The 12,584-nt window shown below is 49.8% G+C and overlaps 1 protein-coding gene and 1 long non-coding RNA gene across 5 annotated transcripts in view; one reads left to right on the top strand and one right to left on the bottom strand.

Moving 5' to 3' along the window:
• PLEKHA6 (pleckstrin homology domain containing A6) overlaps positions 1 to 921 on the bottom strand; it is a 137,485-nt gene extending 136,564 nt beyond the window's left edge. For all 3 annotated transcript variants that reach the window (XM_035722344.1, XM_027612001.2, XM_027612002.2), the window contains exon 1: positions 741 to 921. In XM_035722344.1, the coding sequence (XP_035578237.1) occupies positions 741 to 823 (83 nt within the window). In that variant the 5' untranslated portion in view covers positions 824 to 921. The remainder of the gene's footprint in view (positions 1 to 740) is intronic.
• A 437-nt stretch (positions 922 to 1,358) lies between these two features.
• Positions 1,359 to 10,132, top strand: LOC113932704. 2 transcript variants are annotated; one of them, XR_003523109.1, is made up of 3 exons: positions 1,359 to 1,495; positions 6,146 to 6,508; positions 9,832 to 10,132. It is a non-coding gene; the product is annotated as an uncharacterized LOC113932704 (long non-coding RNA). The 2 variants fall into 2 exon arrangements; XR_003523110.1 differs by lacking the exon at positions 9,832 to 10,132 and adding an exon at positions 8,200 to 8,409.
• The last annotated feature ends 2,452 nt before the right edge of the window (positions 10,133 to 12,584 follow it).

The following is a 12,584-nucleotide window of genomic DNA, read 5'->3' as shown; positions in this document are numbered from 1 at the left end:
GGGAGATTTCTATCCTGGCACAGAACGACTATAGTAGGAGCGGGCCAAAATAGCACCAGCGGGGCCACTCTGTTATAATGAGATTATGCCAGAGCCATTTTGGTTTATGAAATTAATATAACAGCACTAATATATTACTGAGAGCATCAACGGCTTCCTCTCTTTAAAGAATTTATACCGAATGCACTGTGGGTGTCTTCTCCCTCCCCTTGACCAAGGCCCCATCAAGAAGCAGGACAGAGAGGGGCTGCGGGCCTGGGAACACTGAGTCCTGGGGTGAGGGCAGGGTCTCCTGGTGTGATGTCACTTAGCCAAGTGTTCTTGCTGGAAAATCTGGGGTGGGAGCAAGAGAAAGAACGTCCCCCCGAGCCCTTTCTGTGGCCGGAGCTGAAAGGAATGATGGGCCCGCTGGGCACTGGGTCTGGCCTTCCTCCTCTGGGCGGCCACTGGCCCCCTGGGACTGCGGGGGAGCCCCCCCCCCCCGCCCCGGAAAGGCCCGCACCTGCCCTGCCGCACCCGGCCTTTCCAGAGGAGGGCAGGCCCAGCCTAGGCTGGACTTTGACCCATTGAGGAAAAGGCGGGAGACACATTCAAACCGGCATGGTGATAAACTTATTAGTCACGCGCGCTGTTCCAGCCCGCTTCCCCCTACGGCTCAGCCTGCCCACAGCCCTGCCACCTTCCAAGCTGGACAACTCGAAAGAAAAAATAAAATGGCAAAACAAGAGAGACCAACGTACTTGATGAAGAAGACTCTCCCCCCGCGGTCCACTCCGTAGGTCCACCGGCCGGGCAAGTCCAGCCAGTCAATCTCATCGGCCATCTCGGCGTCCAGAAGCCCCTCTCGCTCCGGGCCCTCCGGGGGGGGGGGGCTTCCTGCCCAGTGGCCCCCACTGTCCGCCCTCCCGCAGGCGGCGGGGGGTGGGGGGGAGGGGGCAGGGGAGGGGTCCCTGCCGGGCGCCCGCCTCTCACTGAAGGCGGCGGGCCGCCAGCCGGGCGGCGGGAAGCAGGGGAGACTTAACCCCGGCCGGGCCGGGCCGGCCCGGGCTCCCGCTCCAGCCGCCGCCTCCCCGCCCGGAGCCCGCTTCGAACGCCTCCTCAACTTAACGCCGGGCAATCGCCGAGCCGGGGGGTTCCGACGCTCCCTCGCCGACTGCTGGCCGCCGCGCCGAGCGCTGTCCGTCCCGCCCGCAGCCGCCCGCGGAGCAGGTTGCTGTGCGCGAGCGAGGGGTGTCGCCTCTCGCTCCCAGCTGCGAACCTGCACTTGAACCGCCGGCCGGCCGAGGGGAGGCGGGGCCGCGCCGCCGCCGCCGCCGCCGAAGGTAATTCACAGCCAGGAGGAGGATCCGCGGCCGCCCCGGCCGGTCCCCAACCCCAGGCGCCCGGCGCGGAGAACCAGTTTGGCCGAAAGAGCTTTGAATCACGGACCGAGGGGACGTGTCCAGCCGCCGAACGGAAAAGGGCGAGTGGTCCAACCTGGTTCTATTGGCGGGAGGTTAGTAGAGGAACAAAGGTCAGATGCCAGGAAGGGTGGCACGCACGGGTGTGGGTAGCAAGGGGCCCTGGCTGTCAGTCTCATTAGTCAAGCTAGCTCTTACTTTTGTTTCTGAGCACTTCCTCCAAGAAGCCTGCCATGACTAAGGAGAATCAGAGTGAGACCTTAGAACATACTCAGTAACCAACAGCTTTTATGTCCCTTTCCCCTAACTTGCACCAGAAAAGGAAAAGGGAAGTGGGGGGGGGGGGGAGGGAAAGTGTTCTGTGCACAGAATGCAGGTTGTAAGCATTCAAAACTGGCATATCGAAAATGGTATTCCTGGAGCCCATAGTTCTGTCTCCCATCTGCATCAAAGCTGGGGTTCGGTGAGCCTTCCCGGCTTACCCGGGACCTGCTCCTGGGGCTCCCATTAGGTGCACACCGCTCAGATCCATGTGTTAGACCCAAGGGAATCATTAGACAAATGAGAGACACCCACCTTTAGAGGAAGCAGCGTGTTGCATGGAGCTGGCTAGTATGTGTTGAGTGAGCGTACTTACTGTGAGCATTCTAAGGGATTTGATCCCTGTTCCCCCTAGGAAATTGTGTCTGCCCATGTATCACCTCCTCCGGGAAGCCATGCTTGCTTGACTCCACCCCAGACAGATTTGTGTATATCCATCCTCTAGGTGTCATGATGCCTTATTAATAATCCTATAGTGGAACTTATCACACTGTAATGCAATCCTTACTCATCTGTCTCCTTCCTTGGGCTGTGTGCTCCTCAAGGCAGGAGCTCATCTTATGCATCTTTATAGCCCTAGCACTGACCTGGGGCACCTAATTCATGTTTGGTGAATGACTGATGCTGTCATAGCTGGGAACAACTATTTTTTTTTAAAGATTTTATTTATTTATTTATTTAGAGAAAGAGAGGAGGAGGGAGATGGGAGGGGGCTAGAATCCCAAGCACGCTCCCCCCTGAGTGCGGGGCTGCTCACAGGCTCACGACCCTGAGATCCCGACCTGAGTCAAAACCAAGAGTCAGTCACTAAACCAACAGAGCCACCCACAATCCTGTACTTCTGGGCCTTATTTAGGGGTCTGCTGAATTGTAGCCATCAGCCACACCGAGGTGTGTGTAGGGAGTGTTTTCTGGAAAAAGAAACACAGTGAGCCTTCCCAGGTATCCCAGTGCTCAAACTGGAGGACATAATGTGTATACAGCTGCTAGATAATGAAGCTAGAAGATGCCTCAGGGAACATCTAGTCCAATCCTTGTGTTAAATATGGGAAACAGAGAGGCTAAGATGAGAAGAGGCTGATTAAGGTCACCGAGCAAGTGGGGGCAGAGAAGGATCTGCCCACCAATGTCCAGGCCAGAACTCTTACCATTACATCATCTTGCCTCCAACTCTGGGAATTCACTCTGCCGACGTATGCAAGTCGATTCCTGGATGCCAGGTGGAAGCTGAGTCCATTCTACAGACGCAGAAGAGTAGCAGAAACCCGTAACACCCAGCTATTTCCTCCCCTCTCAGAGCCTATGGGCTTCTAGCCGAGAAAGCTGAATTAGACAGCAAAGCAGAGCTGCACCTGAGAAGCATAGGTGGGGATCTGGGCCCCTGAGTTCCTGAGCTGGGGAGCCTGGGAGGATCAGGGATCAGACTCCCCTCCAACTCCAGTCCCCTGTCTTGTGAAACACCTGTAAGACTTGTCCTGCCGATAAAGCACAGAGCCACCTACCAGCCCCTGTGGTATCGAAGGATCTGAACCACCAGAATTACTGCCAAGATGCCCCCAGGGAAAATACCAGCAGCCAGTGCACTCCCAGTCCAACCTGAGCAACCAGTAAGGGCAGCTGCTTGGGCCGAATGTGGGTGGAAACAGGGATGAAATGACATATATTTGAAAACATGTATTCTTCCACTGCCTTCCTTGAGGTGTAGGGGTTCCTGTTGATTTCTTCACAAGATTTTTGCATTATTTATCTCTAATCCAGCCTGGGGTTCCTTGGAACTTTTACCTAGACAAGAAAAGGCTGGTGGTTGAGATTTTGAAATTTTTTTTACTCATTTGAAATGAGAAATCAGTTTTGAAAATACTTTTCCAATTGGGGTGTATTCTCATCAGTGACTTTTTACATTCAAGATCTTGTTTTCAGTTACGATCAGTATTAATACTGCTAAGAAAGACATTTTAGGGGCACCTGGGTGGCTCAGTCGGTTAAGCATCTGACTTCAGCTCAGGTCATGATCTCCGGGTCCTGGGATTGAGCCCTGCATCGGGCTCCCTGCTCAGCGGGAGAGTTGGTTTCTCCCTCTCCCTTTGCCCCTCCCCCTGCTCCTGCTCTCACGCGCTCTCTCTCTCTCTCTCTCAAATAAATAAAATCTAAAAAAAGAAAAGACATTTAAAAAAAGGAAAAAGAAAAAAGAAAAGACATTTTATCAAAGGAGCTAAAAAATAATGCGGAAAAGGAGTAGAAAGCGCAAATAAAAACAGCCATTGTTTCAACAGTTACCTGTTGAAGCGGGCAGGAGGGTTGATATGTTGAAATAAAAACCTTGCATGCTTTGTGGTCCGGTTAAAAAATTTAGTTATTTGTTTTCCCCTGCAGCAAATTTTATTTTACTTCTTTAAAAGGCAACAAAGCACATGGGGAAAATACATCAGTAATATTTAGAAATGATTCTGATTCTCTCATCCATTTTGAGGCCTTAGTCACTTACATATTACTATGCTTCTGGCTTAGTACAGGTGGTGGGTTGAGAAACAGCCCCCCAAAAGCAGTCCATGTCAAATCCCTGGAACCTATGAATGTGACCTTATTTGGAAACAGGGTCTTTGCAGATGTAATTAAGTTAAAGATCTTGAGACGGGGAGATTATCCTAATTACTCGGGTGGGCCCTTAAATTCAGTGACAAGTGTCCTCAATAAGAGGCAAGGGGGGCTTTGAAACAGACAGGGTGGGGGGCAATGTGACCACAGAGACAGAGATTGAGGTGATACAGCCACTAGAAGCTGGAAGAGGCAAAGAAGGAATTTTCCCTTAGAGTCTCCTGAGGGAGTGTGGCCCAGGTGTTGACCTTGATTTTGGATTTCCGGCCTCCAGAACTCTGAGAGAATAGATTTGGGTTGTTTTAAGCTGCCCCGACTGTGGTGATTTGTTACAGTGGCTAGGGGAAATTAATACATACCTGTAAGAAAATCATCACTTAATGAGACCTGAAATACATGTCAACTCTTTTTACTTGTCCGGTATCTAATCCCCTTTGTTCTGTTAATAGCCCCCTGAGTCTCCTTCTGACATCCTCCCCTCTGCTACTCTCTGCCCATGTGGGTTGGATGGGCTGGCCTCACCCCTACGCCAGCTCCATCGGGGATGGGGGGGTGGTGCTATGACACAGATGTGGCTAATCTGACCCTCTGTTTCCCTGGCCCTAGTGATCCGTTCAGGAGGGGGCACATGACTCCGACCAAATGAATGAGATTTATTTTTCAAGAAGACCCCAGAGTTCTTAGATAGAAGCTCTTTTTCTCTTGGCTTTGAAGCTGACAGTAGTCACTTTGGTGCTCCTGGGATCCTTGTGCAGAAGGGGCTGCTGAAAGGGAATCCAGTACCGGAGAAAGTGGGGCCGGACATGCAGAGAGCCCTGGGACCCAGCTTACCAGAGGAGGCTCCACCCCCGGGATTTCAGCTTGTAGGTGCCCTTAGTGGCTTCAGCCAGTTTGAATTGGGTTTCTGCCTCTGACCAACACAAAGGTCACAGCGTCTTGTGCTTCTGTTCCTTTGGTGTAAACAATGTTTCTTTGGGAAAGCCAATGAGATAACCAGCTGCATTTTTAGTGATGCAAGAACAAGAATGCTTCTCTTCCAAGAAAACCACAATTTTAGATCAAGAAAAGATCTTAGTGATCATCTCATCCGAAGCTTACATCTTCCCCCCGAAGGACACTGGAAAACTCAGGAAGAACCCAGAGTTGGGGCAATTCTGCAGCAGAACTGGGACCATAACTCCGGTGTCCTGAAAACCTGATCAGCAGAAAGCTAGATTTCAAGATTGACTTTACCACGTCAACATACCTGGCTAAGAGACTTACATAGTTACAAGATTACACCAGATTGCTCTATAAAGAATAACAACAATAGTAATTTTTATTGCGTGCTGGTGTCTCATAGTTAATGTTCACCTGCAGGCTAGGTCATCTGCCCCTGTTGACTTTCTTACAGGGACTAGGAAGCAAGGGAAAAGACAAGGGCCATCTCAGCTGGGATTCGATACGTGTGTGTAAATATGCAAAAGCCTAGACAAACTAGTTGCTTAATTTGTGCTTCTAGAAGGGCTTGGGAGGGGAGGTTTTTATGATGAAAACTGCTGTACTACTGCTGGTACCCAGAAGACTGCAGGATCCTGAGGTTTCCCTATAGCCAACTGAATTCAATTTTGGTTATTCCACAGACATTTGGGACCTTCTGTGGGCCAGGTATTGTTCTAGGTATAGAGGATTCAGGAATTTTAAAACAAAGTCCCTGCTCTCATAGAATTTATGTTTAATAGATAGATAGTCTCAGGCGATGATGAGTCTATGGAGGACAACTGAGAGAGTAAAAGAGACAGGAATGTAGTAGATGCTGCCACCTGACATTCCATTTATTCCATGTATAGGGTGCACAGAAAGGTCTCGCTGAGAAGAATGACATTCGAGCAAAGACTTGGAAGAACTGAGAGAACCAACCATGTGGCTATTGGGAGAATGTGTTCCAGGCAGAGGAAATAAGTGCAAAGGCCCTGAGGCAGAAACATCCTTGGAACATCTGAGAAACAAGGAGGCCAGTGTAGCTGAAGCAGAGTGAATGAGGAATAGGAGATGAAGGGGGCCACATCATTCAAGGAATTGATGTTCAATAAGGAACTTTGCTGTTATTCTACATGAGCTGGAGAACTAGTGAAGGGGTGATCTTCACGGTTTAACATTTTTTAGAGGATCATTCTGGCTGCTGTTTGGAACAGGGTTGAAGCAGAGTCCAGGTAGGAGGCTACTGCAATAATCCAAGCAAGATATGGGGGTAGCTTAGTTCATGGCGTTGGGGGGTTAGAACCAGTGAGAAACGGTGAGATTCTCGGTATCTGTTGACGGTAGAGCTGAGGGATTTGCTGGTAGATGAGGCTGGAAGTGGGCTGTGAGAGTAAGGGAGGAGTTCAGGATGACTCGGAGGTATTTGGCCCGAGTGACTGGAGGAAGGAGTTGCTGTTGACTGAGCCGGGAGTAGGCTGCAGGAGGAGCAGGGGTGAGGGTGGGGGTAGGGGGGGAGAATGGGGAAACACAAGTTCAGTTCCAAGCCTGTTAAGCTGGAGATGCCTCTGAGATACCCAAGTGGGGATGCCAAGGAGGTGACTGGCTATCTAAGACGGAAGTCTGTCTCAGGAGTAGAGATATACATTTGGTATTTTTCAGGGATTGGATGGTAGTAAAGCTACAAGGCAGGTTGAGGTCACAAAGGAAGTGAGTGTAGGGAGGGAGGAGGCGGAGATCAAGGGCTGAGAACTGAGGCACTCCAACTCTTAAAGGTCGAGTTAATGAGAAGGAATCTGCGAAGGCAACTGAGGAACATGAGGCTAGTGAGGTCGGAGGACAAGAGGGAGTGGTGTCCTGGAAGTGAGCCTTGAGTGTGTTCACATCCCTCACAGGAAGGAATGTGCGGATGGTGCTAGTGTTCTAGAAGGGCTGAGGTTAGGGTGGGTTCTGTCTGAGCAGGAAGCAACTTGCACTCCCGTGTGGAGGGGTGGGGAGACAGCTCAGGTTATTTTTAAGTTGGTCTGACAACGGGTCTGGGAAGATGATCGTTTGGCTAATGAGCCCTTGCTCACGGGTGAGAAGTGTGCCTGAAATGTGCCCCCTTCAGCTCCATCTGAAAGGCTCTGCTCTGGCTTCTCCTGGGAAGGACGCCAGCCCAAGATGGCTGGCTGATTTCTCCTGCCAGGACTGCGTCGTGGAGCAGAGCACTGGCCCTGGCAGCTCCCCAGAGGGGGAGAGGAGGGCTGAGCCTGTCAGTCCTCTGCTCAAGGCAAGAGACAGGGGCCAGGTGGAGCCGGCAAGATGGGCCCATAGTCTACCTGCTGGTATTTCTTCTCTGGGTCCCATCTTGACTCTATAGCTCAGGCAATGCTCTTGTGCTGACGTTAATGTCTGACCTCAGGTTCTTCTAGAAAATGGCAGCTGGTGCTGACTTGGGCATTTCCTGGAACTAACACAGCACTTTGGCTCAGTTTTAGTTCAATAAATGCATAAGGCACCATTATGCTTCTATCTCCAAGTAAAACAGCTCCGGCCCTCAGCCAACCAGTTTCTTCCCCTCGTCTCTGCCACCACCCACCTGCTGGTCACGGCTCAACACTTGTCAGAGACCTTGGCTCTTGGTTCAGCTTCTTCCTCTCCATGCCTCGTCTCCCTCTCATGTCGGGCGATTTTGGTGCCCATGTGAATTAACTACCCAATGTCCTAACCCACTACACCTTAATATCCTTGTCTCCAGGGGCAGTCACCTCCACTCCATTAAGTTCCTCACACCCAAGGCCATGCTTTAAACGGTCTGACCACTCAGATTTAGTCTAATTTAGAAAACACTAACTCAAATATCCCACTTTCTGATCATAGATTGGCTCCTTCCAACACCCTCCTTCCTCTCTTCCCTTCCCACCTGCTCCTTGCTTTCCTACAGTACCTCTGGCTTCTCCAATTCCCTCCTCATCTCTCCACGAAAGCCTTGGTCCACCTCCTGTGCCACTCAGCCCAAACTCACAGCCGGTCACAGCATCCCGCCACTCGTCCTCAACCGTACCCACGCTGCAGAACGACCCTCCGGATGCACCTGTCCACCTTCGCTGCTCTCAGGCCCAGGAAACATCACCCCACGCCACTGGAGGAAGGAAACAGGTCGCTGCCCCTGTCATTCACTCTCCACCTTCCTCTTGCTGTGTCCGCAGCCAGTCTCGCTGCCAGCATTACTGTAAGGGACCCCATCATCATTCCAGGGCAAAACAAAGGCAGTCAGAAAGACACAGCCTTGACCTGACCACGTTAGTTCAGTCTCCCTAGGCCCACTGGGGCAACCTCCCCTGTGTTTCCGCCCATCCGGCTCTCTCTCCTCCTGTCCAAAGCTCCACCTTCCTCGTATTCGCACCTTACAAGCGCCCATCCCTCACCAGCTCCTCAGCTTCCTCCCTCAATGATCTCCTCTCCCCTGTATTTTTAGTTTTCCCTCTCTTCTGTTTTTTCCCCTCAAGCATGTATACACACACACGCACACACACACGCTTGCACACACATATGCAAGTGCACTCGGTAAACCCCATGCCCACCCCCAGCTACCATATCCCCACTCTCCTTCCTTCCACTTCTCCCAGTGCCCAATTCCGTGCCTCCCAGTTACTCACAGTCTGGTTTCTGTCTCCACAACTCCTTGAAAATGGCTAAAACTGGGGCACCTGGGTGGCTGAGTCATTAAGTGTCTGCCTTTGGCTCAGGTCATGATCGCGCAGGGTCCTGGGATCGAGCCCCACATCGGGCTCCCTGCTCCGCGGGAAGCCTGCTTCTCCCTCTGCCACTCCCCCTGCTTCTGTTCCCTCTCTCTCGCTGTGTCTCTCTCTGTCAAATAAATAAAATCTTAAAAAAAAAAAAGAAAAGAAAGAAAAGGCTAAAACTAGTCTGGCAAAGATAAGCACTTAACTTCTGGGCCGCGAAGCCCAACAGACACTTTTGGGCTCTCACCTTGGGTAATGCATTTGGGGCTCCAGCCCTCCCTCCTCCCTGCCCTGGGCGCCACCATCTGTTTCTGCACTCGCTGCCCCAGCCATCCCGAAAACCCTACTGTTGCCTGTGCCTTTGTGCCCGGGGGGCCTCCTCCCTCCGCAGAACCCTTCTCTATCTGCTCTTGTCTTCCACTCTCCTGCAAGGCGTAGCCCAGAGAGGAGCCCCCTGCACTTGCCCAGCGTTCTGTGCTGATCCTCCCTGTATGGCAATGGACGTTCCTGTCGCCCCACTCCTCGGGAGCACAGACGTCCTCCCTCCCTTCCTTCCTTCCCTGGTTTTATGTTAATCACCCTGTGCTCCTCAGGACTAGTGCCCTCCTTAAGCCCCATCACCCATTTCACCTACCTCCTCCCCCCTCCTTCTGGTAACCACCAGTTTGTTCTCTATAGTTAAGAATCTGTTTCTTGGTTTCTCTCTCTCTCTCTCTCTCTCTCTCTCTCTCTTTTCAGGAACTGTCTTTTAAATCCACTTTTTTGTCTTCATTTTACTCGGCAGTGTTTGGCCACTCCCACTTTCATGAAGCTCTTTTTTTTTCCTCTAGGCCTTCATGACACCACATTCTCCTGGTTTACCTCCCACTTCACTGGCTATTCCTTCCTAATCTCTTGGATAACTGCTTCATCTCTGCTTAACCTTAAAATGTTGGAGACTCCAAACTTCACCCTCAACCTGGTTCTGTACTCTACCTACACACTGTCCCTAGGTGATCTCCCCCATTGTGTTAAATTCCATCTACATGCTGCTGGCTCCCAGATTTGTCTGAGTCTGACCTCTCCGTTGGGCTTCCGATGTGTATATCCAGTTGTCTACTCCTCCACATGGATGTTTAATAAGTATCTCAAACTTAATGTGGTCAAAATAGAACTCTTGATTTATAGTTCCAAATCTGTTCTCCTGGACTGTTCTTTATTTCAGTATACGGCACAATCAATAATCACCCCATTGCTTGGTCCAAAAACCTAGGAGTAGTGTGACCACCTGTCCTGGTTTGCCTGGGACTTGTCCTTGTTTTAACCCTGAAAACCCTATTCCAGGAAACTCCTCAGTCTCAGGAAAGCCAAGATGGTTGGTCATCTCACCTAGGAGTCACCCAAGATTTCCTCCATTTCCTCACATTCTACATCTAATCGACTGGATCTCCATCCAGATATACCCTCTTTCCTCCTCCACTGCTACCTGGTCCAAGCCTCCATCATGTTCCTCCTAGACCATCCAATACCCTCTTCATCTGGTCTCCCTCCTTCCTTACTTGGCCCACTCATTTTTCACACACTAGCCGGAGGATCTTTACAAAGAGAAAATGATTATAGTACCACACACCTACCAGTTCAAACACTCCAATTACACTTAGAATAAACCCAAATTTCCTTCCTCTGTAAGCTCTACATGATCTGGCCCTTGCTTGCCATCCACTATCATCTCCTAGTTCACTCCCCCTTCTTCCCATCCCTCCCTTCCCCCCATCACCTCATGACTCACTCCCTCCTACCATTCAGGTATGAGGTCAAAGTTACCCTCATGACTATGTCCAGAGTCATTCCCCAAGTTTCTCCCTATCAGATCTTTCTCTTCCATTATCTTCAAGGCTTATATCACCACCTGATGCTATCTTGTTCCATTTTTTTGTTTGTGTATATCAACTCCCCCATCTAAGACGTAAGCTTGAGAGTAGAGACTCTGCCAGTTTTGTTCACATCTGTGTTCTCAGCTCTTGGCTCAGCACACAGTAAGTACTCAGCAAATCTTTGCTGAATAAAAGAATATTCAGCCATAGTACAGGGTCTCTCACTTTGCTCATAAAGGATACTGAATCAACAAATTAATGAGAGTCAACCAAGCTCTGGCTAGGCACTGGGCCCACTTTCATAAGTAAGTTATGATTTTTTAGGAGTTTATGGTTTACTGAGAGACAGATACATAAATCAAGCTTTTAAACTAAGTAGTCATAACAGTTATGCGTATGCTGGGGAGTAAGAAATGTCATAACCTTTTCTTTTCCTTTTATTTTTTTTTAACTAAGTTTTATACCCAACGTGGGGCTTGAACTAATGACCCTGAGATCAAGAATTGTGTGAGATCTGAGATCAAGAGTTGCATGCTCAACTGACTGAGCCAAACAGACACCCCACAATCTTTTATTTTCTTAAATAAAATGTGATTTGCTCCGGGTCTTCATCCCACTAGGGTGGCAGAAAATTTTATCTCAATCACTACTGAGGCACTCTCCCAACCTCTAGAGTCATAAGGAGCTTCCAGGAGTCTAAAAGATCTCGGAAGGACCCTTTAATCTTCTGTCCACTCTGGCCACCTCCCATAATGCTCCTGGCTCAGGCCGTCACCGTTCCTTGAAGAATCAGCTGATTCTTGGCCAAGCTTGGACTTGGGGGAAAGTTTGGATAGGGTGGTTGAGTGGGGGTTTCGTGGGAACAAAACGCTGATTCAAGCCACTCATAAGACCTCTCGAAACCCCCATGCTCTTTTCTGCTCAAGGAAATCGTTCCAAACCTGCTTTTGGTCTATGAATTCTGTCTCTCTTTACCTAAGCCCTGCCTCTCTTTCCCTCCTTCACTGGAACTACCCTACAAGATCTCCCTGAGATGGCTCACCTGGCTGCTTACTGCAGATGGAGAAGATGCTAAAAATGGTCAGTTATCCATGTAAAGCAGAGTTCTTACATCTCCGCCCCCCAACATACTCCTCTTTCAGAGTTCCCTAGCTCAGTTAATAACATCACCCTCCTCTGTCACCAAAGACAGTAAAGCTGACATGTCATTACTTCAGACCTACACTTGTACAAGAACATTTTGCTTGACCCATTCTCGTTTCTCCTCAGTTCAATCCATCCACCAAATGACCCGAGAGGTAATCCAAAAGAACCAGTTTGACCATGTCACTGCTTTGCTGGCTTGTCTCATGTAGAATGAAATGGACCAAATTTTAGCATGACCTTCAAAGTGCTCTATCTATCATTTAGGGTAAAAACTTCCTCCTCCACTACATTTCTCCATCCCAAACAGCCCATACCCTGCTTGACTTGCCTATTAGCCATTCCCCCAACATGCATTCTATATTCTTCCATTTTTACATTTTCCCTAAAGCCATTTTTCGTACTTGAAATGTCCTTTGCCTCCCTATCCTTTAACTGCTCCCTTTCCCCAACACTTACCCAATTAAGAGTACTCTTTTTTCCAAACTCTAACCCTATTTCCATCTCATCTATGAAGATTTCCTGAAATGAGTGAAGCAGGGACTCTGGAGCCAGGCTGGCTGTAACTGTCCGTTCTCTGTCATTCT

The sequence above is a fragment of the Zalophus californianus genome, chromosome 10 (genome assembly GCF_009762305.2).
Source record: "Zalophus californianus isolate mZalCal1 chromosome 10, mZalCal1.pri.v2, whole genome shotgun sequence".
NCBI lineage: Eukaryota > Metazoa > Chordata > Mammalia > Carnivora > Otariidae > Zalophus > Zalophus californianus.
Note: the sequence above shows the minus strand (reverse complement) of the source record. Positions and strands in the feature narration are given on the sequence as shown.